Here is a 25,529-nt window from a genome sequence, read left to right as displayed (position 1 = left end):
TCCTAGTTTTATAAACAATGGAACCAAAATAAAATCAAAGCAGCCAATGACAGATACGCAGTTTAAGATGTCATACAATGAAGGATTTCGGAATGGGTTTGTTTGTCCTAGTGGCTGAGGAATGCGTGGCTTCGGCAGTTAAGAAGTGTCAAGATGCAGCTGTGCGAATGAACAATAGCAATTAGGATTATAATTCATCCAAGCATTTCATTACCAGAATGCACTTGAAATCTGTTTGCATTGTTTAATTCGTTGGAGAGTAAGATGAAAGAAGTTAATCTCTCAGTCCATGTACACGAAATATTTTCACTAGAGCCTTCCTACATGCTGCAGCTCTCAGAACACTACTTTCCTTGTTCACGGCACAAAAGCCCATGGGTCAAATGAAAAAGGCCCTGTTTCCGTAACCCTTCACAAAACTCTAAGCTGAAGGCCTGTGTTTGAGTGTTGTGTGTTTAGAGGGAGAGATGGCGGAGAGCCAATAATTGAAGAATCTCCTTATTTCCTTGGTTTGAAAAAAAACGGGAACTGTGTAGAATGACAACTTGCCATAGAACAGACTCACAATGTTGTTAAAAAGTATGTCCACAGAAACATATGACAATGACAATAACAAAGTCAGAACACTATCACAAAGAGAAAATCAGGCTCTATTTTCAAGCCGTTTTCCAATAAAACTGTTGCTCTCAGAAACTGGAAAGAACTCTCTTAAGATGAGATCTGATGGCATAAAGAATTCCAAAACAAAGTTTTTTTATGCTGCACTCAATTCAAACAAATGTAAACTAAAACAAAACAACACTGTGTAGTTTGGCCTTATTCCAAGTCATTCAAAAATAACTATTTCTAAAAAGGTAGAAATGGCATTTTGGTTCTTCCTTTCCCATGTTTGTACTGCCTTCAATCCACACCCTACCCATAATTCTGGTGACCTTTTTTAAAAAGGAAAAACCCTCCCTCCCTCCAAAATGAAAAGTAAAAAAAAAAATAAAAAAAAAATTATGTCCAGATGTGAAAGGAAAAAACAGCTCATTTAATTCCTAAAACGTCCCATGATTGACACAAATGTTTTAGGATGAATATTTCAGACACTAGAGGGGGCTCTCTCATCAGTTGTTTTAAACACAAAAATCAGACAAAGGTGTAGGATCTATTCCGCCAACAAAATTATAGGAAATTATCAGTAAAGAATAAAAGAAGCTGCCCCGTTCTCAAGAGTTTACCTTAAAGCAATATTGAACAACTGCTTTTTACAAGGATAAAATCCACAATTAAAATCACTATTTGTTTGCATTTGTGAGACCGTTCACTGCTCCCACAGCTTTTATACAGTTTTCACTTTTGCTCCTCACGACACCCTTGTACAAACGTGGGACAGAACTACGAGCCCCCACTGGGCGTGCTTAACTCTGGGCAACGCAGCGCCACTCGCTCACTGGACCTTCTGCGCCAGCGGCTCCAGCCGACCGCCCTCAGGCTCCACACACTCGCTTCCACGGCCGCACGAACAAAGAGAGTCGACGTGCACTTAGTTGAGGGCTGATTATTCAGTTTGTAAATTATTAACGTTCACTTTGGCTTTCTCTATTCTCCATTTTCTGCTTATTTCACCACTCACTAATGATAAAATATCAAGCTATTTTACTTGACAACAACTCTAGACCATGTTTTAGAGGCAAAACTGGTTCCAAGTAAAAGCTAAAACGGGGCTTCTGCTCGCAGATGGCCAGGGCTGCTTCTCGTCCACCTGGAGAACAATCAGTAAAACGACCCACGAGGAAAAACTTGAACAGCCCTTATTTATACTTTTCCTGTCAAAAATTCAAGAATGTGCTTTACAAACTATAAGCACATTTTGTTTAGTTTTAAAAGAAAACTATACACAAACAAAAGGTAGAGTGTAAGTGAAACCCAGTACTGTTAACAAAGGAATAAAAACATTGAAACACACTGATGTAGTAAGAAATATTTTTTAAAAGATAGAGTCAATGGGTCTGTATTTATAATATAGCTTTTCTTTTTGTTTTGAACTTATTATAAATAATTCATTCACTCCAAGGTCAAGAAAATTCTTTGCAGTATTTCCTTTTAAATCTTTAAACTTATTTCATCATACGCATGCATACTTATATCCATACTTACAGAGGGTCAGAAACAGAAAAACAGAGGTACCAAAAGACAGAAATGGTTCAAAGTAATGGTTTTGAATAATGCTGAATTTTCCAAAATTTCCCCCATGAACATGATATTGTAACCAAAGGGAAATTATTAAATGTCATTAAAAATGTCAGTCAAGTACTATATCATCATTAGTTATACTTTATGCATATGGAAAAATAGGCATCATTATAGACCACATGAGTATTATGTAGACTTCTAACATTTTGTTTTGTCAGGCTAATAAATGCAGCAAACTAGTAACTAAAATGTATGTATACATACTAAATGTGTATACCAACCAAGTGCTACGTGTGTAAAACTACAGGGAATAATTTAAGTACCTAATACTGAAATTAAAATGATTTTTTAAAACTGTTTGAATATTAGGGAAGAATGATTCCTTACAATAAAACCTGTACTTAAAAGTTACCTTTTAATCTCAATGCCACAAAGATTTCAGATACTTTTATGATTTAATTAAAATTATTATGCTCCTTATTAACAAGTCAGTTAAGCCAGGAAAATTTGGTACATTAAAAAGAAGAAGAAGAAAAGAAAGGCCTTTCTGGCCAAAACACTAGGGAAGGAGTTTTAAGAACACCTGCTCTAAAAGCTTGATAATGGACTCTGTGATAATCGTTTTTCATCAGGAAACGGTCTTCACCGTGTTACCCTTATTAGCAAGCTGAACATTTTATTGACTCAGTACTCATATTTTAAAACTAAGTTATGTTATTACAGTCCAGTGAACAGTATCAAGTTTATGGTCAACAACTAAGAACTCCAGCACTCCTAAATTCAACAAACATAATTTTTGCTGTTAGCAGAAAATCTGAAGCCATACGGAAATGATGTGGGGGAGGTGGAAAAACTGATTCACCCTCCTGGCTGGATATTGGCTACCTATCAAAAAACAAAAAAGTATTTTCTTGATCTGAAAATGAAATACAAAGAATGGAAAATGTCTTAACACAAGCAATGGGTCAACAGGATACTTAATGCTACTAAAGCGAGTATTATAATATTTGATTAGATAGTATCTTAGTTCTAAAATAGCTACAGTGCTAAAACAAGGAATACACTACAGTGCTCCCTATACCTACAGAGGAGAAAAACAGTAAAATAAATATTGGAAAGAACAGAAGAAGCAAAGGTAGCAATCCTAACACTGGCACTTTCTATTGTGGCCACCATGAGCTGCAGCCCTGTCTCTACTAAAAAGAATGAGGAGGGAAGGAAAATATACTCAATAGCAACTCCTTAGTAAAGAAGCTAGGTAAAGTCACTCAGGATCACCTTACTGCTAGGTGGCAACGGGTGTTCAAGTTTGTTAGGTTTTCTAATTCCAAAGCCCGTTTTCTATTATGCCACCGTTGCCCTAAAATCAGAGAATTAGCAATATCATTTCACTTAGATCATTCTAAGTGAAAAATCCACTCATCAGTGTCTGACAGCACAGATTGTGCTACTAAAAGAACTAAATGCTGATTTCACGTTTAAAAATACAAAAAATAAATAAATAAATAAACAAATACTTGCATATTCTCTGTCATGGAAATTGCATTTTCTTTGGTTTTAGTAAATATTAAATACAAACTATTCAACTGAAAAGGAGGAAACCAATGTGCCCCCTCTTAAAAGCAGAGTAAAGAAAACAAAAGTTTGAATAGGGAAAACTGAAATTAAACCTATCTAAAGTCTGAGGCTGTCTTATCTATTCTTCTACAGTAACACAATTTCAGAAAAGAGTAACATTATTACTTAAAAACCATGTACCCTATTTCAATCTAATTATATTTAAGTATGTGGGATGCACATGTACATTATTATTTATGACTTCACTTATTTAAAAAGGATAATGCACCTTCTGTTTTCCTCTTTACTTTTCAAAAGGGAACCGTGAAATGCTAAATGTTAAAACATGAAACTTTTGCTTTTTAAAATGACTGTCAAGAATTGGCTCTGAAATATCATACCTCAACCTTTATCTACCAGTCAAAATCAATCAGTAAATAAAATAAAGAGTAAAGCAGTCTACTACCAGGTTTTGTTGAGGGAGGATGGGAGGCCCATAGTCCTTTTTAGAGATCAAGAAAAACTGCCTAATTCAAAACTCCAGAAGCCTGCATGTGTGTCATTAAAACCACAGAAAATCTGTTCTTGTTCAAAACACCACTTCACCTGTTCCCTCCCAGTATGACGTGAGACAACAGAAAACTACTCCTAACTGTTGTCAACTGTTTTTGAAATACCCACCTGTTTCAAGCTGTAAGAAAATGAAGGCCAAAAGCCATCCTCACAGAACTGTGCTACCGAATTCTTTGATCCATCACACCAATGTTGGCCTTCAACTTCAGTAACAGTTCAGTCCAGTACCATCATGGGGGCGCAGAACTGAACTACGGAATTTTAATCATTATTGATGTTTTCCTATTGCTGAACACTGTCGACTGATATGGCCAAATATTCCTGTAATCTTAATTCAAAATTTTAGACTGCACTTGAGCTACTTACAGATAAAGTATAAAGATAAATTCTATAAAACTGTTTTCTATAAAAGTACTTATTATTCAGGATTTTGGGGGTGTTGGACAGGGAGCAAATTAAACACTGGACACAACTCTGCAGGCAGAAGCAGCTGTAAGAGTAAACCCTTAACATTCTTGAAAAATTAGCTAAACACTTCTGTGCATCTTCAAAATTATGAAAATGGAAATATTTGCACAAACTCCAATCACCCAGATTCGATCAAGAGTTAAAGTATCCTGTGTGTACTATACTTATGCAGCTCAGGGTAACCAATATTTAGATTCACCAAATTTTATTTTTCAGATAAGGAACTTCTCTGCATGGCAGAACATGTTTCAGAAATTTTTTATTGACTTTGTATAGATATGCTGGTGCCATTAATTCAAGGTACCACCACACCTGGTGCTCCTCTCTAAATACATGAAAAATTTCCTATTTTCTGTCCACGATTCATGATTTCCTTAGGCTCTGCCGGGTTCACTACCCCTCCTGGAGGCCGGCTTCCTTTGAGTTGTTTTCACACAGAAGCTAAAGTCCCACCGCAGCCTCGGAGCTGGGGCACAACAGAGGTGGAGGCGGGTGGCAGCGACCAGCGTGGCCAGGGGACCTGTCCGGACGCTGCAAATCAGGTCTGGGCCACAACCAAATTATGTATTCTTTCTTTAATAAATCTTCCAGATCTGTTTTAAAAAAATCACAACTTTGAACAGAAAAATCTATCAAGAATCTACTGTATTTCAGAAAGGAGACTGGTTTCATAGGCAATGTAATGTAAAAAAAATTAATCTAAGAACTTTTATCAGGAACTAACATTAACCTACTTATAATATACTTTCACTTCTGATCTCTAAAAATGCCCATTACAGATTATCAGAATTCCAAATGATATCTAAATATTTCAAGTTTTAAAACCAGTATTCCAGATCCCCACAATTTCAAATTGTGCATTAAAGAAATAACTCAGTCTCCTGGTGTAGGGAGTTCACCTACCATTCCGGGAAAATTTCTAGTACTGATTCAGTATCAGTTTGCGTGGGCCCACACAAATCAGACACACCCAAAATTTCTGAGATTCACAAAAACTGGTATGTTCAACATTTAAGTATAGTATTGTCCTAAAATGTAACTAGCAGAATAAATCTTGTGAACTTTCTTTCCCAAGAAAAAAACCAGAAAATCATTACTTTATGGTTTATGTAAAATTCAAGGTAAGGAAGAATTACATAAAATGAATAATCATTAAAAAAAGCAACCCTCCAAATTTAGTTTCAAATGCCAAAATATGTACCAGACTGGAACATATAAATTGATCACTGAAAAGATAAAAACGTATAGAAGCAGTGACTTAAATACCCCATTTTATATATAAGATCACGAAATGTTTCTAGTCCAACATAAAGTTTTTTTTAGAAACACTAGAAACTACAATCTTATTTGCCTCAATGCCTCAAAAAAATATAGGAATTGATTCAAAACAAAAAAATACATAAACCAGAATGGTAGTTGGATTTCTGTCTGTCAAAGTCTGTCATTCCATTCTTTTTTCCAAAAGGTACCAATGGACCTCTTGATCACTATTAAGTGTGATTTAAACTGGCAACTTTTCAAGGAAATAGCTTTGTAATTTATGTAACAGATGTGCAAGGAAAACTATATGAATGAGATAAGCCAAGAAAAACATCCTTATGTCCACAACTAAATTATGACGTGTGGGAAGAAGAAACTGTACTACTACTTCCCTTTCCTCAAGAGTCCAAAGCCCATTTTAGCAATGCAGATGGACAAAACCCACTCAACAGCAGCCCGTGCACAGAAGTTAAAAGGGGCCTGGACTCCAGGACCTGCCCAAAGCCCAAGGCCACACTAGAGGAAAATACTGTACATTTACCTATTTTCATAATCTGCTTCATCTTTTATGGCTAATTTTGTAAAAAAGCACATTAATATACATATTACTGACCAATAATTAAGAAATTAACAGGGGCCAAATCTTGTCTCTGATCCCTGGACAAATCAACTGCTCTCAGCTTTTTCTTCTAAAAGGTAGTTCCTATATATGACTACAGAGATTAAATGAAATGATTTGTGTAAAGCATTTAGCGCTCATGGTTATTTTTCTGCCAGTAGTTATTATTTTTAGTCTTAAGATATTCTCTATATGGTCCTTAGAATAGACTGGCATAATACTTATGATTTACCCACGTCATTCACTGTTGCAGAACTTAACAGTTACACTGACTAGCAGCCCATCTGACTCACAGGGCAGAGCCCGAAATGAGGATTTTGAAGACGTAACTATACAGTACGGCAGACATGACTTGCTGCTAAGAAATGGCCAAAGAGCTGGGAATGAGTATCATTAAAAGACAGGACAAGCATCTATTAATACAAGCCCCAGCACAGAACATTTGCTATTTTATGCTTACTGGAGTTTGTATTTTGAAGTTAACTCTCCTTAGTCTTAGCACATCACCAAATGTGAGCTAGGATTTCATTTTACATTAAGTAGCAATTACTGTTTTAGTGGTAATCTCGTATCATCCAATAAAATAGTCTCTAACTTTTTTTGAACTCATTGAACTAACTCAACTACTGGAGTTGCACATACCAAAGCAAACAAATTAAGCCAAAAACAAAGACTAAAGTCATTATAATAATAAGGGAAATTATCTAGCCTGAATTTTATGTTTACAGCATAGGAATATACAAAGGAGCAGATTTATGAGCTTTCAAAATGCCACAAATAAGGTCTACATTACTCACTCCATGAGGTGTTTGGCTGAACAGAAGGTTTTAGAAGGGCCATGATACCCAGTTTCTGTGCCGTTTCATCTGCAAGAACACGAGTCTTTATACCAGCAAATGTCTGCGTGTCCATGGGTCTTGATGGTTTACGTGGAAGTCCTTCCACTCCCCTCTAGCACAGGTACTGCTGCAGCGGGTGACACGCTTACAAAGAAGCTGTCTGACATACAGCTGGTCCCATGATGCTAAGGAGTTATTTCTCAGAGAGGCATGCTGGTGGCAATAAGATTGGGAGAGGGGAGGAGTACTTTATGGCCACGAAAGAGAGGCCTTGTTGTGTGGTTCATGGAAGCAGATGGACAGCTGCTTCCAAAGTGTGGCAGGAATGGTGCCTGGGACATTGCAGCAGGAGACCCTGCAGAGGCAGCCGCCACCAGGAAACTCTTTTCCTTTCACGGTCACAGAGAAAGAGCTCTCACAACACACAACTGTGTGAATGCTAACCACTATGGACTACAGAAAAACACACGTGCACATGGCCAAAGCCTAGGAGGAATGAAACCCAGGAAAACAGTGTGGGGGGCTCCTTTGTTTCAAATTGTATGTAAGCAAGGAAAAAACTGATTTTTTACAAAGAAAAAAAAAACCAGCACTTGTACATGAAACTACTCTTGACTTGCTAGGAAACACCCCATAGCTGGGCTGATTTAATTCTGCTGAGGATCAGCTTCTCCGCCCTGGCTCAGCAGCCTGAGTATTCTATCAGGGCCCTGTCTGCACAGATAAAAGCTTTCTGAAAAGACAGTTCGGACGGGCCGGGGCTGAGTGTCAAGTTGCTCCCTGCCCCCTGGCTAGCAGCAGGACAACGCTGCCTCAATAGAAGACTATTCCCTAGGAATGCCAGCCCCACGCCAACACTATTTTCTATTTCCAGCTGTTTTTTTTTAAATCATGCACCTCTGTAAGTTTTAAGATTTTCATTTTTATTTTCTTCTAAAACAGTACTCCAGTGTTTTGTGAAAAACACTCTGGGAGATATTAGTAGGTGTTATGTGAGAGAAGGATCCCGTGGTGAGATCTGGGAAGTGTTCTGGAAAAACAAAGGCAACTTCAAGACTGCCAAGGCTTCTCAGAGGCCCCACTACCCTAATGTGCCCACGGAGGCTCCAGCAGGAGACAGTGTTAAACACCTCTAAAGGTCAGGGACGACATACCTTTTCCTTGAAGCTTTTTCTGAGTGTCCCAAGAAACCCACTTTGGTAAATTGCCCTTTCCCCACCAAACTTTAAAAAAGGTCGGTTTATACCTTTTGTCTTATCATTTTGTTTTTAGAATACAGGGTGGGGTTTATAGGTGTTCATATAGGGAATAATATAGTAATTAATAAATAATACAAGAATAAGCTGTTTCACATACAACGGTAAACCTACTTTTACCCCACCCTGTATGCTTTCTTTTTTCTTTTCTTTCCTCTCTCCCCTACCCCTTCCTTTCTTTCCTAATAAACAGCTCATCCTAAATAGATTTTCCCTTTAATCCTTTATTTTTATGTCTTTAAACTCTTATCTGTTGGCTGGCTTTCAGCTTTTTATCTTCCTTTACATCTCATTTATCATATTTTAAAAACTGTGATTCTTTACTGTTGATCTTAGCTTTCTATTTAAAGTATCAATTGTTTTACTCTTTTTGTATCCTTTTTTCCACTGGGTTTAAAAGACTTTTAAACTTCATTCCAATCCCTTCAAAGTTCTCACTTTATTTTTAGCTTTAAGTTTTGATTTCTTAGCCCTAATTTAATAAACGTGTTACTAAACCTGTTTCTTTTTGTCCTGCATATTCTACTTATTGTATGGCATTGTATAATGCAAAGCTGAAGAAAGAAACAGGGCTCAGAGCGCAGGAGGAGATGAGTGGCCTCTCCCCTTGGCCCTGACTCTGCAGCTGCTTTTCCGGGCCCCTCATACAGAGGTGACATTGTACACAAGGATCAATTAAGTATGTGTTATGAGATACTCAAAAAGAAATTAGCTTTGTCAAGTGCCAAGAGTGAAGAAAATGCTTATTCTTAGAAATTATGGATGCTTTTTAACAATGAAATGTTAGTTTCTATGTATTTGAGGAGCAGCAACATGAAAGCAGCTTCACGATTTCCCATCCTGAGAACGGTCTCAGGGCACACGACAAGGCACTCCAGGCAGGCACTGTGCTGGCCTGTCCGGAGCCGTCTGTGGGAGCCTTTGCTCCCAGTGCCCACTTCCCATTCATTTCCAAGACCTGCTCATTCTACGTTAAAAATACAGGCACTCACCTCGAGCCTAGGCTCCTACAAAAGCCACTTAACAATCTCTCCACTGCAGGGGTATTCTTTTATTCATCCTCCAAGACCCATTCTCTTAATATTTAGGATTAGCCGTGTTAGTCCACCACAAGTTCATCCCCACCTTCCCCCAGACACTTCCCTCTTCCTGTATCAGTGGACAGTACCATTCAGAGTCATGTCTTGAACATCAGTATTGGTCACTTCTCCCCGTTCTCCAATCCAGTACCCAGCCCATTCCCAGGCCTTTTCAACCTGATTTCTTATGCAGGTCTCAAATATGTCCAACCACTTCTCCCTACCCACACTGCCACTTTAGTCCAGGGACACCACCGTTTCACACCTGGATTGTTGCCAATGACCTTGTAACTTAACCAGTGCCCCTGCTTCTCTCTCTCACACCAAGGTACAGCCAAAATAAACTCCTGCTGAAATACAGATCCTATCTAACTGAGCTCTTCATTTTAAATCTAGCAAAGGCTTCCTGGTTACCTTCAAGATGAAGTCTAAATTCCTTAACATGACAAAAGAGGGCCTTCACCTGAGATACCAATTGATTTCTTCAGTTCCATCATTGTCCTGTGCACCTCCAGGCCCGTGCACCCTCTAAGTCCTCTGCCCGCCCATTCCTCCGAGAAACCTTCCTGTAACTACCAAACAGGCTGGGGTCTGCCTGTATGCTCTTTGTAGTGCCCTGTGCCTCCTGCTGCGGTGAACTAGAACTAACACCAGTGCACTCCGGCAGGCATGCTTGTTCACAGGCCTGTCGCCCGCTCTGGACGAAAAGGTCTACTCACTTCAAGATCCTCAGTATATGGGACGTGCTCAGTGCCAGTGGATTTCAGTAACATTTACCGAGTAATTGAACAAAAGGACTAAAATTCTTCAACAGCTTCTTTCCTGATGAAATGAAGTCCAAACTGAACTTGTCATCAGGATCTGCACGATCTGGCCTCAGTCTGCTTGGCCAGCCTTCTCTCCCACTGCTTCTGTCTCATTTCCTTCACGGGATAATTAAACCGTGTCACTAGCCGAAGCTTAAACATGTCTTTTACTCTCTTACCTTAGAGACTGTTCACTCCTGGCACCCCCAACTCTCCTTTCAGCTAAAGCAAACCTAGTTTTTAACAAAAATGCAAACATGAAGCCCTCCCAATTCTTTCCAAACCACAGTCTCCCATTCCCATGATGAAATCCAACCTTACATTTAGAACTCTTATGAACTATGTTCTGCCTTGTGCAATGACTTATGTGTGAATTTATTTTAATTCCCTTATTACAGTGTAAATGTTTAAAAAGCAAGTAGAATTGATCCTCATTATTGTAGGGCTTCATATCTGCAAATCTAGCCTGCTCCCTAAAATGCATTTGTAGTCCTCACATGAACATTCTCAGTGCGCTCACGGTCACTGATGAACATGCAGAGCAATGAAGTTCTGAGTCGTTCCCCACGCACAGTCCCAGCCGAGGGGGTTCACGAAGGTGATGCCCTGCCTCTCCTTCCAGCTCTCGCACTGGAAACAAGTGTCCTTGTCCGGGTCTCTCTGGGGCTGTTTTGCCCTGTGCTTTTTGCTGGTGCTTGCACTGTGTCATACAGCTCCAACCCCAGTGCTGAGGTGCTGCCTGGTGTTCCTGAGCGGAAGAAGGCTGTGATGTGCCCTACAGAGAAGATACCTGTTAGACAAACTTTGTTCAGGCATGGGAATCACCATTTGTACCCGTTACAGTGAAGATGAGCTCAAGCAAGAAACCTCAGTCGAGAGTACATCTAGGGAGGAGTCTGATTAGGAAAGGTCTCAGCGTGTCTCTGCGTAGATTGCTCATCAGTTGCAGCGAGAAAAACAAGTGTGAACAGTGCAGGAACCACGCAACACCTTGACTTAATGATCAGAATTAAAATGACTAAGAAGGGACATACAGACATTGTTTTCCTACTGAAAAGGACACAGTATTACCTAATGTGACATTCTAGCTCATGGTACATCAGATAGACCTAAACTGAGGAATATTCTATAAAATAACTGGCCTGTAACCTTCAAAACCACCCATGCTATTAAAGATTTTAAAAAGGTAAAAGAGGCTAAAGAATCATGACAATTAAATACAGTGTATGACCCTGGACATAACCCTGTACTGGAGTGGGACAAGTGAAAAAATCAGAATATGGACCACAGAGAGAGAAAAGTCATTTTTTTCACTGTTTAACTTACTTTCTTTTTAAAAAGGATTTTATCCATTTACTTATTTTTAGAGAGAAAGGGAGGGAAAAAGAGAGGAAGAGAAACATCCATGTGTGGTTGCCTCTCACGCACCCCTCACTGGGGTCCCAGCCCACAACCCAGGCATGTGCCCTAACTGGGAATTGAACCTGCAACCCTTTGGTTCACAGGCCGGCACCCAATCCACTGAGCTACAGCAGTCAGGGCTAATTTTCTGAATCTGGTAACAATACTGTGGCTTAGTCCTTGTTCTTAGTTAAGTGCACACAAAAGTCTTGAGGCGAAGTGGGCATGTAACCAACTTACAAATGATCACAAAAATAAATGTGTGTGCGTGTGTGTATACACAGACAAAAAGAGTGGAGGAGGAAAAGAGGGAATGACAAACATGGCAAAATCTTAAAAACTGGTGAATCTAGGTAAAGGGTATACAGGTATTCTCTTTACTGTTTTCAAAACTTTACTTTCAAATAAAACTATTTAAAAATTTAATGAGATACATCCAATGCAACTGAATTCAGTACTTTAAAACCATTAACTTTATGTTGTATGACTTACCTCGATACATTTTTTTTTTAATTTGCTTAAGAAACATACTTAGAACAAAGTCAAACTTCATGAAAAGGACTGGTTGGTTTATATCCCTTTCATTTTGAACTGTCATTGTCTTGATTCTACAATTTGGAGAACATGTATTTTAGTGTCAAATTAGGCAATTACTAGATGCAGAGTGTACACTATGCTTTTTAAACACAGAATGCATAAATTTAATGTAAAGGAAGTTTATCAGAGTTAAAACAACTATAAAATTTAGGCTTACCTGATTTTTATAATTAATGTCATTTTACTTTACATTTTAGATGCAGTTAAAGGAGCAATTAGTAATAAAGCAGTGTGTCCTCTTATCCGCGGCTTCACTTGCTGCATTTTCAGCTGGCTGTGGTTAACCACAGTCCAAAAACATTAAATGAAAAATCCCAGAAACAAACATTTCGTAAATTTTAAATTGAACACTGCTGTGGTAGCGTCACGAAATCTTGCGCTGTCCAGCTCTGTCCAGGATGGGACATGAATCATCCCTTGGTCCTGTGTCTCCACACTGATGTTTCCCACCCATTAGTCACTTAGTAGGCATCTCGGTTACTGATGGACTGTCTTGGGTATCCAAGTGCTTGGGTTCAAGTAACCCTTACAGTAACCCTAATGCTACGTCACAATACCAACATCATTTATCTGACTCCGTCTCATCACAGAGGCAATGTGTCATCACCACAAGAAAAAGGCTGAGTACAGTACAATAAGATACTCTGTACTTGCAGGGGTGTCCAATCTTTTGGTGTCTCTGGGAGATGCTAGAAGAGTTGTCTTGGACCACACATTAAATATGCAAACACTAACAAAAACTGATGAGCAAAAAAAAAGTTTTTAAGCACATTTACGATTTTGTGTTGGGCTGCAGGTTGGACACCCATCTGTATTTTGTATGTTGGGTACCATGGTTTGGGGCATCCACTGAGGTTCTTGGACATATATACCATGGATTGAGGGGGACTACAGGATAAATTAAGCAAATCTTATTGTTTTGGGATACCAGCAACCAACCCCTCAACCATGTTCACATATCAAGCAGTCCTAACTATTTGAGTAAAAAAATCATAAAGGTTAAACATTTTACTCAACTGAAACAATAAAAACATCCTTGATGAAGCTCTTAGGATTGTTGTAGTTACAAGTTTTCTTGTAAACAGTAACCTATTATCACATCTAATGATAAGTTAACAAAAGCTAGCAAGATGTTGTATTTAGTACAACAGTTGAGTATATTTATGACTCTACATAACTAGGACACCGATTTCTACTTGCTAGAAAAACTTTTAGTCAAATATTTAATGTAAAACATTTAAGTTGTTTTGCAAATTTGAGTCATCACAGATTTAACTGTATATCCTGTGGTACACTTTATCAATTCAAGTGTAAGTTCCTTAAATGCAACTTATTTTTTTTTAAATATGGACTTCATCTTTTTTTTTTTTTAATCCTCAACTGAGGATATGTTGATTGATTTTACAGAGAGAGCAAGGGGGCGGGGGTTGAGAGAGAAGGAGAGAAAAACATCCATGTGAGAAACATTGATTGGTTGCCTTTTCAACGGACCTCACCAGGACTGAACCTGCGACCTTCTGGTGTGCAGGATGATGGTCCCAACAACTAAGCCACCTGGCCAGGGTCTAAAACGCAATCTCTAATAAATTTTAAAAGCCTAAATTCCCATGGTCTGTTTTTTTTTTTAAAAGTATGGGAATATTATTCCTAATCAACAACCCCAAACGCTCATACTTGGTACTTAAAGCAGTTTCAAACTCCCACTGTTTTATGTGTAAGTTTAATTGTGAAACAAACTTTCCTGCTGGTGACAGCTGCTTAAGGCCACTGGCACAGGTTCTTTGCTTTTCTAGTAAATCCACTGTTTTTAAAGAAAGCACAGTGTGATGTTTTTTTCTGTCAAGAGATACCCTATGTTAAACTGGCTCTACAAGCAGATCAAATATCTAAGGGACAAGCAGATCAAGTATACAACGTATTAAAAAACGAGTAAGGCATAAGAGTTCTACCTGCATTATAGACTCCAATCATCATTTTTACTGGTATGATAAAGGAGCCACTACAGTTAGAACTAATCTAGGGAGTAACAGTCTTTGCTCATACATATCTTTTAATTTTGGGTTACAGCTTTTTAAAGCTATCTCACAATGACAAAACTAAATAACCAAAACAAAAGCAAAGAACAAGAATTTGCTGAGAACACAATGGTAAACATTTTCACAACATATTAACTCATTAATTCTCTTAACAGTCGTGGAGGGTAAACCTTGTCCTTATTTCATACGGCGAAAGTGGACAAAGTCTCTTTACCTATATCTCTTCCCCTCCAAATTCCCCTCCCTACCCTTCATTTAAAAATAAAATTGAGCCCCGGCTGGTATGGCTCAGTGGTTATGTGCCAGTCTGCAAATCAAGGGGTTGCTGGTTAGATTCCCAGTCAGTGCACATGCCTGGGTTGCAGGCCAGGTCCCCAGTAGGGGGCGCATGACAGGTAACTACACATGGATGTTTCCCTCTTTTTCCCTCCCTTCCCTTCTCTAAAAATTAAATAGATAAAATCTTTAAAAAAGATAAATAAATAAAAATAAAATTGAGCCCTGACTGGGTAGCTCAGTTGGTTAGAGCATCATCCCAATAAGCCAAGATTGAGGGTTGATCTCTGTCAGGGCACAGACAGGAATCAACCAATAAATCCATGAGTGGGTGGAACAACAAATCAGTATCTGTCTGACTCTCTCTCACACACAAATCAATTAAAAAAATTTTTTTAATTGAAACCCAAAGAAATTTGCTCAGCTTGGACGTACTCACTACAAATTATCTTTTTAAATATTTGACACTCGCCCTGGCTGGTGGGGCTCAGTGGATTGGGTGCAGGCCTGCAAACTGAAAGGTCAGCAGACTGATTTCCTGCCTGGGTTGCCGGCTAGGTCCCCAGTTGGGGGCATGCGAGAAACGCGCATGGATCTTTCTCTCCCTCTTTCTCCCTCCCTTTCCCCCCTCTCTGAAAATAAATTAATTAATTAAATTAAAAAATAATAAAATACATGGCCAATTTAAATTTTCCAATTAAAGTAGTTTTATTGAATGCATTATTAAATGACTCCTTCATGGAAAAAAAATCTAAAAGTACTGAAGTTAAAACTTTTTTAAAAAAGCATAAAACCCTCCTAAGAGAATAATAAAATGATGACAAGTCTTGCACTGAGACTATCAGATCTCTGTAAACACAAATACTTGATCTTATACAGCTGGATTATAGGTTTGCCTCACTCCTGATTAAATTCAGATGCATAGCCACATATCAAACACTTAACTGGAAGTATATAACTGAAAAACCCTACCAATGGAATGATAAAAATGAGAAATCCTGCACTTTAACAGTAATAAGTTTGTATAACCACCTCCACGTAAACTTAAATAGTGGATATTCTGTTTAAATTAAGCCAGTAATAGTTTTTCTCCATTTTTCACTTGTGATTGATTAAATTTAGATTTACACAAATGCATTTACAAATCCCCAAAACTAGACTCAACTTTTCTGACATTAAAAAAAAAAAAATGCTTTCCAGACTCTCACTGCTAAAATTTTGAAACCATCATAATTTATTTCCCTTCAAACTCTCAAAATACAACCCGACAAACACCCACACTTCAAATTACTTAATCTGAACTGACTGGTATAGAAGGGGAACCCCATTTTGCAACAGAACAGCTTCTCAGACGGTCTTCACTGATGTTACCCTGCTCCTTGGATTTGAGAACAGGGTCTTTGTTTCTTAATTGAATTTACTGAAGTGACACTGGTTAATAAAATTACATAGGTTTTGGGGGTACAATCCCGCAACACGTGATCTGTATGTTGTATTGTGTTTACACCCCCCCAAAGGTTCTTATCAGTGAGCCTGCATCATCTGACCTGATTCAGATCTTCGCTCCATGTTCTATACTTGACTTGGCCTCACCATCCTCTCAGCAAGTAGACATTTTTTAAATACCAGGATATATCTCCTTCATGAAGCTTTTGCTGTCTTTTAACTCTTTCCATTCTCTAAATTTCCACAGCATTTATACCCTTCACCCCAAATTCAGATACCACACCATCTTGCAGCATTCCCAAGAGATTCAAATGTCTTCCATGTGCCTGACAGCACCACAGGCTGCCACTGGGGCCGTAAGGTCTGGCTCTCATCTCACAGTGCTTGCTCTACAGGGCTCATGGCTGGTATTTAATACACAGTCGCCGAAGGGCCCTTACAAGGCATGGCCAAGATCAGTAAGGATGTCAGTAATGTGTTTTCAGTTACTGCAAACATTTAAATGTTTACAATCTATGCCAAAAATATACTACTTGGACAGGTAGATAATGGCCTACGGAAAATTATTCCTAAATTATCCAGCTTGAACCTAAGTAAAATTGGGGAAAGTTGTATTTAACTCACAGATTAATTTGACACAGCACTGCAGGCGCAGCAAACCAACCACCATATAAGGATCACAGGATTAAATGAAACCTATTAAGGTTGTGAAAGCTGGTTACAGAGGTCCAATCATTCTGAAGCATTTAATACAGCTCATTAGTGTCACATTTTTAAAAAGAATTAATTACAATGACTATCTTTGTTACAATAGCCACAATTTTCTTTTTCACCTACGGAAACATACTAGCTTCCTTTCTGCTGAGGGCTTCCAGGACACAATTATTAGACTACTGCAAGAGGCCTGAAAACTTTTATGACAGGAACATAAAAGGGAAAAAAAGAAACTAAACATTCTCCCTGAATCTGTCTTCGAAACTTCAGTATCATAATTTTTTCCCAAGTAATTTTAAACTTATATAAGGTATGCACTAGAATTCACCTTTATTATAGTGAAATACAACAAATTTTTACTTAAATAATATCCTTTAAAAGTTAGTAAAAACTGTATTTGTTCAGAAAGCAGATCATCTAGATTTAAATCTAAAGTCTATTTCTAGATGTGTTACTCCCAGCAAGTTCTTGGACTTTTCTGCGGCCAGATTCCTCATTAATAAATTGAAGATAATAATGTTGTCGCCGCTGTTCTTGGCACATGGCAAATGATCAGTAACTATTAGCTTTTATTAGAAATATCTGGACTTAAATGACTTCCTTGGTAATATAAATCAACTTACCAAATTTAAGATAATCATTCAAAAATATTTACTCAGCACTTACTCCATGTCCCGCACTGCTCCGGGAGTTAGTAACGCAGCACCAACAAAACGAGGCCCCTGCCCTCTCCAAGCTTACCTCCCAGAGGCAGCATGTGAATTTCCATACATAAAGAACGCAGGGGAAGAGTGCAGAGTGTGAACACACGCTACTTTACACAGGTACAGGACACTGGAAGAATGCCCTTCCAGTGGATGAGATCGGAGGGGGCCTCGGAGAGCCAGATCATGGAGAGGCTAGTAAACGGGGAGATGAGAAGAGACTGGGAAGGCTCTGAGTAGATCTGACAGTATTTTTTACAGAATCACTCTTGTTACTGTGTGGAGAGCAAATTATAGAGTTGAAATTTTTATTTAGCTTCATGAGAAATGAGTCTTACCTCAAAAGCCCATTCAGTACCAAACTTATAAGCCAAATACATCAAAGTAAGGATATTATTTAACCATGGTGGTTTAATTGCAAATAAAAAGTTTCAATCATACAATTTTAAGTCACTTTAACAGATGACAACTGAAAAATGAATATGAGAAAAATAGAAAAGAACTCACTATGTTTATTTGCATTGTTCTTTAATGATTTGCTAATGCATGAGAACAAATGGCAAGGAAAATAAGAAACTGATTTTTCAATGCATATCACTTCTACTATAAAAATGTAAGGCTACCTGTATGACAATTTTTGAGCGAACCATTTCAAAAGCATGTATACACATTTACCACATAACGGTGAGTTTATATGGAAATTATTAAAAAATTATTTATATTAGAATTAAATACTCTCCTAAAAACTTAGAAACTAAAAAAATTCATATGCCAAGAGGAAACATTAAAAAATAATTGGCTAACTAGGCTTTTCTCAAGTATAAAACATGCCTATCTATTGCTGCACAGTAACAAAATCACTCATATTTAACAATTCATTAGCTAAATCTACCCACAAGTCATAAATAGCTATAAATTGGTTCCAACATGGAAATACACTATATTCTTTTACCTGTATTTGATCTGCAGGCTAACGGGCTCTGGTAAGCCAAAAAGAATTTCTTGTCGGTTGGAGAGACTGGGTTGCATAATCGCAAAGTCCTTTCCACAATGTGCTCTCCTTGTACACAGTGTTCAACCATCGTCAGAGACCCTGAGTTTGGTAACGTATCTTAGGGGGTTCTTTTTCTCGATATTGTTCACTCTCTCTAAGGGTAAACTATCAACTTCAATTTCCTTCAAAAAGTACATCTTTTTATATTTTAAAATGTTTACATTAGCAGTATCTTTAAAATCTTGAGAAAATATAAACCAAAACTGAAAAAAGAAAAAATGAGCAGATGGAGCAATATGTCTTTCCAAAGACTTTATTCCTCAATACGTCTTTCAGAAGAGTTATCTTTGTAATACGCTTTACAATACTAAAGTAGAAGCATGTACAATCTGCTAATAAACACAACACGAGGCACACACAATAGAGATATTTATATGAGTTTTCCTACATGTAGGGTTAAGACGCCTACTCAGGTGAAAGGTTTAAGGAGCGTGCACCCATGGAAAGCAATGATACATGAATTAAGACAGTTCTTACATACACAGTTTTTATACTTCTCAATAATCTAGTCTGGCAACAATATTTTCTGTATTCTTTCCCATATTACATTCCTTTGATTTTTCCAGATGTTAAAATTATTTTGTGCATTATAAAATAATAATGAGAATGGTAGGTAGGTGGTTCAAGAGTTTATTTTATGTCGAGTCCTATGCTAAGTGTTTCACATGTAGTTAATCCTCACAAGGACTGTAAAATAAACATCTCCATTTTCTAGAGAGGGAAATCTAGAGATACTGTTCCAATGCCCAAGATCATCGTTTCTTAGTAGCAAACCTACAATTTCAATCCAGTTCTGACCTCTGAACCACAAACCACTTCCCAGATCCACGAATTCCATCTACAGGGGCTGTGTATAGTAACAGAGTGTGTGTGGCCAGCAAAGTACTCCAGAAATGCCTGGATGGAAAAATGCATAATTAGGCTAAACAAGGAAATCTCCCATGAAGTGCCACCTTAAAAAAACAAAAAATAAATAGTTAAATATGTTTTCCCAGAATGTTATGTAACATCAGCTGAGACAGAAAAGAGTTAACTCTGTACATGAGACCCATTATTAGTACCAAAAAATGTACTTTGAATCTATGAGGTATTTTGCTCTTCAAAAATTGGAACTTCAATTTGATCAAAATGACTAGATACAATGATCCATTTATAGGAAATACAGAGGTTAGATAAATATTTAAATAACCTCATGGGGGTCCAATTACCAATATGCAGACTGAGGGAAAGGCAAATAACCATGTTTCTTCAACAAATAAATTGCAAGGGGAAAGAAAAGCAGAGGTTGAACCTATACAGTGAGAGAATCAAGAGATATACCCACTAACCAGAAACGTCAAAAAGGAATTATGAAGCAATTAAGAAATGAAAACTGAGTGGACATTTGATATTAAGTAACCATCATTTTAAAAAAGGTTTTGTAGTGGTAGTGTGGTTATGATTTAAATAAACGATGACTCCTTACCTTGTAGAGACTGGTAAGTTTATGGACAAAATGGTATGGTATCTGGAATTTGCTTCAGAACAACACAGAGCGGGAGGGTTATGTAGAAGTGAGGACGGAGCATGACTGGCCAAACTGCTGAAGCTATTCGTGTGTACACAAATAGTCCCTCCATTGTTGGATATACATGTATTTGAAATTTTGCATAATGAAAACTAATAAATTCTAACTAGATATGGAGTCTAGATCTAAATATATAAAAAAAATAAAATTTCTTCAAGATTAAAAGACGTTCTTTAAGCTGCCTGTATTCTTTTTAAAGGAAACGTTAAACACTGGAAATACGTAAGAAAATAGCACAAGAGCATAGAAAAAGGTTCAACTGTAGAGCTACACTGTAAAAATTAGGAGTACTAGTAGGCTGCACTTAAGAAGGCCTAGTACCTTTAGCAGATGTATCAGTAAACACACGAAAAACTACTTGTAAGCTAATACTAAAGGGTTCAGGAAAACGGAGCAGTTAAGTGCTTCTTAAAAGCATCTGGACAGTAGTACTAAACATTAATTTTGGCTACAGAAAATCACCCCTGAGAAATGCTGGCAGAAGATAAATTAAACTCATCTTTCTTTGGAATTAAATTCTTATTAATCTACTTCTGTCTAGTTACTAGAAGGAAGGATAATCAACTTACTGTTTCAGCAATAACAATTATTTACAACTGGTTCAAAGAAAAGTTGATACGGGAAGACTAGAAAGCTGACAGTCTTTGCTTTTACATTCCAAGAAGCAAACTGAACAGAACACCAACAAAAATCAACTTACGGGGGGAAATGCAGACTATGTTTAAGAACTGGAAATGGACTATCAACGGCAGGTGCTTTAGGACCTTGGCCAGCGCTGTTTGAATCACGACCATATAAAGAGCAGGAGCCACTGATGAGACAGATTTACCATTAGCCAGGCTTGAATAAGGAGCAGTTCTGATCTACTACTATACCATGTCACCCTGTTTCCAAACTTGGGAGGAAAAAATATAACAGAACTGCAGCGACTTTCAATTTATATCAAGTATGGCGTGACTAAATGCAAGAGTGTCCAATTTTATTACAGCCTCAAACGAGGGAGGCAGGACACAGGATGACGATGGTCAAGCCGGTCCCAGCTGGTGGGAGTGGTGCCACTTATCCTTTCCTGCCACAGCGGCCTCTGTGCGACTGGAGGACAAGTGGGAGGAAGCTGGCACTGCAAGCCCTGGCTGACCTATGCCTTTATCTCCTTCTCCTCAGTCCACATTGTTCTGCAAAACAGCTACTTAGCACCACCAGGAGGTGCCACAATTGTGGAAAGACCTTCCCACTCTCTGTACGTCTTAAAGGTCTCAAAAGCCAGTATTTGCCATATATCACTATACTTAAGAACCACCACCACGCTGGATCCAACAGGAGCTCCAGGAACACATTTTGTAAGAGTGCATCTTTCTTTCTGAAGTCAAACTCACTGGGTAGGGATATGCACTAAATAAAGGTCCTAGTTTTCCTGAGTCATGGCTTGCACTTATTTACTGCACAAAGCACTTAAATATAACATCTATTGATTGCCACTCTCTTAAAAAATGTCCTTTTTAAACCAAAACTATCTCTGAAGGGTAATGACTTTCCAAAATCGATCTGCTATTATGAAATACTAGTTCCAATTTTTTACCGAGGGAAATTCATGTCTCCAAATAGCCAGTGAAGTGGGAAAAAGTCTTACTCTAGCCCAGTGATTTTCAAAACATGTAATACCTGACTATTTAGTCAGGGGTACAGACCTTCTTCCCTTAGATTATCATATTAAACAATGTAAACAGCCAACACAATAGCCATCTAGCGTGAATGAATCAAAATTCTAACTATTTTTTTGGTCAGATCAGCAAAAATGCATTTTTTTGGTGTGCCACAGGATGAAAAAGGTTGAAAATCAATACTCAAGCCCAGTCCCTCATTTTACAGATAAGGAAACCACGGTCTGGAGATTCATATGGTTCTGCCTCCAATGATACATGTGGCTAGTCTAAAAGGCACTGTCAAAATCTGAACTGAGGTCCCCAAAACCCAAACCAATGCCCTTTCTATCGTATTAACCTAAGTTCTCAGAGCAGCCTTGAATCACTTCACTGTTTCCTCATTCGCAAGTTCCCCGATCACCTTACCCCCGTGAAAACCACCTTACCCCGGTGAAAACCACCTTACCCCGGTGAAAACCAGAGCAGCCATTCTAGGGCTCCACCTCCCCTCCACCAACGGCACTGTGCGCCGAACAGTCCTCCTGTACACGGTGCCACAGGTACCGTTTCTGTGAGATGCACATTCTCTTCTGCCAGTGAAGGATGAAAACTAAAGCCTGAGTATACATCAATAAAGTAACCTCATGTTCTAGTCCTAATATCATGTGTCAGGCACCCAGGAAAGCTTTCAAAAGCCCTTGGTGGCAACATTCTTACAAGCTCTTGAATAACTTGGTTCAAGTCTCCATTCTAAATTGGGAAGTACAAAGGTAGAAGTTATTTTTCAACAACAGCTCTTCTACTAGATGACTTTGATAACTACTTACATGCCAAATTTAACCTAAAGCACTAGATTAGTGACACAGGTGATAAAGACAAACAATGAAACTGAATACCACCAGCAGGAATATTGCCTTGATTTCTGTCTCTTGAAAAGAGACAGTCCTTTACGATAGCCAGGTATTTCTTAGTGGTTTCTTCTGCTTAGAAACATTTGGGCTTTTAAAAAACTGTTTATGCTAGTATCTTAGTCTTTATACCATATATGAAAAAAGCAACCAATGAAACAAGGTCTGGGAAAGAAGCAATATTTTATCTTTGGAAAGTAAAAACAGAGTTTATGAATAGCAAAATAAGCCCAAAATAAATGTCTGAGGACTTAATGGTCAAATGAATAGCTGATAAAGGAATATTATTAAAGCAAATCACTTTTCAAAGATTGGGCTTCTCTCATAACAAAGTTCACCTCACTCTCAATGCAGAACAGTTGCTGTGGTTATCAAAAGTATACTGATCTAAACATATTAAACATTATCAGCCCTTCACGCTAGCATTCCAAGGTAGGGAGGTATCTATCATTTTCATAGTGTGCCTGAGAACACCGGGATGCTCTGAGGTGAATTCTCACCATCACAGCACTCAAACCAGCTCCTGAAACCTTTGCTCCTTAGGCACTCTACTACCTTCTTGAAAATTTGAAGAATGGTCAAACTCTGAGTTCTATCTGACACATCACCCAAGCCACTGTTAATTATTTTTTCTGTGGTCAGAAAGCCTAACAGTTTGTCATCCACAGTTCCTAATTTTAGGTGGGATGTTGTGGACAAATAAACTGTTTCCACACTTATTGCATACTCAGTAAAACCCCAAAGGAAGAGACTGGTTAAATTCTTAAACTTTATTTCCTGCCTAGAAGACCTTACTTAACCACTGTTATATCTGATATAATCAACTTAAGTGTTTAAGTTTTCCTAGTGCAGTAAGATACTAAAGTTATAACTTCAGTCTTAAAGGAAATCAACTACGTATTAGTCATTTTACCCATCAGGAAAGCTAAACGCAGAACGACAGGACATAAACCTGAATTGTTTTCTTTTTTTAGGGGAAATTTCTTAATGACTTGTTAATTAAACCAAATGAAACAAGTGGCCCTCCAAAAATGAAGTGCAGTGGAAAAGGAAACAGAAAAAGAAATACAAGAAGTTATTTGGTGATCCACTTTCACTGGACTTAGAAAAGCAAAGGATGAGTCTCCTCTTGGGTAACTCCAGCCTGACCACAATGGCCACTTGTTACACTTAGCACCCACTCCAACACTCCAGGTTCATTAGGAAATCAAAGAAACCCAGCAAAGTAAAGGATCTATCCCGACCAGGCTTAAGGACTCTGCACCACACCCGAGGGACACAAGGGCCAGTGCACTGCGTCCCCCACCCTCAAACCTTCGCGGTTGCCCAAGAGGCAACGCGTACTGCCTGGGGCCAAGACAGTCCTCTGCCAGGGCAGTGACCCAGCTCTGGGCAACCCCGCCCCCTTTCCTGACCCAAGGGTTTGTGCCTAGGGGGACGTGGGTAGGAACAGAGTAAGTAGGGCCTGGGTAGGAGCGACGGGGGCTAAGAGGATGTTTTGAAACGAGGAGAGTCCCTTCCCAGTCTCGCGGATCCGGACGAGGATCAGGGCCGGGGAAAGAGCAGGCCGCCGCCATGATGAGGCTGGCCGGGCCGGGGGGCGTGACGCGGGCCGCCCGGTGCGCAGGGTCAGCTCCCCGTACCCCTCTCCCCCCTTCCCCGCGTGGGCCTTGGTCACAACTGCCCCCCGATACTCACGCTTTGTCCACCAGCTCCCGCACCTTCCACATGTTCAACATCGTGCCCCGCGCGGGCCGGGCCGCCTCCTCCCTCTCCCGCTCCGCACGGACTCCCGATCACTTCCGCGCCGGGGCAGATCCAGGCCGGGTCGCCGCCGCCCGCCGCCTCGAACTTCCCAAGTCAGCTCCTTCTCCAGCCACAGCCTCGGCGCCGCCGGTGACACGTCGAGACGCGAGGTTAGAGGCGCTGCGTGGAGCGGAAGTGCCCGATGCTCCGCCCGCTGCGCGCGGGGCACGCTGGGACTAGTAGTTTTGCACGCGGCGCGGAGTAGTGTAAACTGAATTGGCGTGTTAAGGTTGGTAAGATTTCTCTGCAACTACCCGGGTACCCCGCACCTTTCCCCACCCAGCGACCTACAGAACCAGAAACTCTGGGGGTGGGGCACGGCAATCTGTGCTTTAACACGTCCTTCACGCCCAAATTGCAGACCCAGTGGTTCGAATGTTAAGTGTTGCGGTTAACAATGTACGGAAATGTGAGTGGTATATGTATTCCTTACCGACAGAAGCCGCTCTGTATTTGGTTCTAAGTGTCCAAATATACTCCTTTCTCTGGGCCTTAGTTTTTCCTGCAAATTGAAGAGGTTGTATTCTAAAACTATTCCAATTCTATGATACGGTGGTTTCATATTTAGCTATCTGATATCCTTGTCAGATACGTTATCATAAAGCCCAGAAACTCAGTTCACCCTCCATTGCAAAAGGTAGAAAGGCAGCACTATGACATGCCCCAGAAATGAGCAGGTTTATATTCTTATAAGTACAAGTACATACACACACTGCATTCGGTGTTTTATTGAAATGGTTGG

General features: G+C 39.1%; 1 protein-coding gene across 2 annotated transcripts in view; it reads right to left on the bottom strand.

The window, feature by feature from the left end:
* Nucleotides 1-24,898, bottom strand: part of CLINT1 (clathrin interactor 1) — a 57,182-nt gene extending 32,284 nt beyond the window's left edge. For both annotated transcript variants that reach the window (XM_045819492.1, XM_045819503.1), the window contains exon 1: nucleotides 24,680-24,898. In XM_045819492.1, the coding sequence (XP_045675448.1) occupies nucleotides 24,680-24,720 (41 nt within the window). In that variant the 5' untranslated portion in view covers nucleotides 24,721-24,898. The remainder of the gene's footprint in view (nucleotides 1-24,679) is intronic.
* Nucleotides 24,899-25,529: the final 631 nt, after the last annotated feature.

The sequence above is a fragment of the Phyllostomus hastatus genome, unplaced genomic scaffold (assembly GCF_019186645.2).
Source record: "Phyllostomus hastatus isolate PE091 unplaced genomic scaffold, TTU_PhHast_1.1 phas_contig_150, whole genome shotgun sequence".
NCBI classification, from domain to species: Eukaryota; Metazoa; Chordata; class Mammalia; order Chiroptera; family Phyllostomidae; genus Phyllostomus; species Phyllostomus hastatus.
The sequence above is the reverse complement of the archived record's forward strand: the minus strand, read 5'-3'. Positions and strand labels throughout refer to the sequence as shown.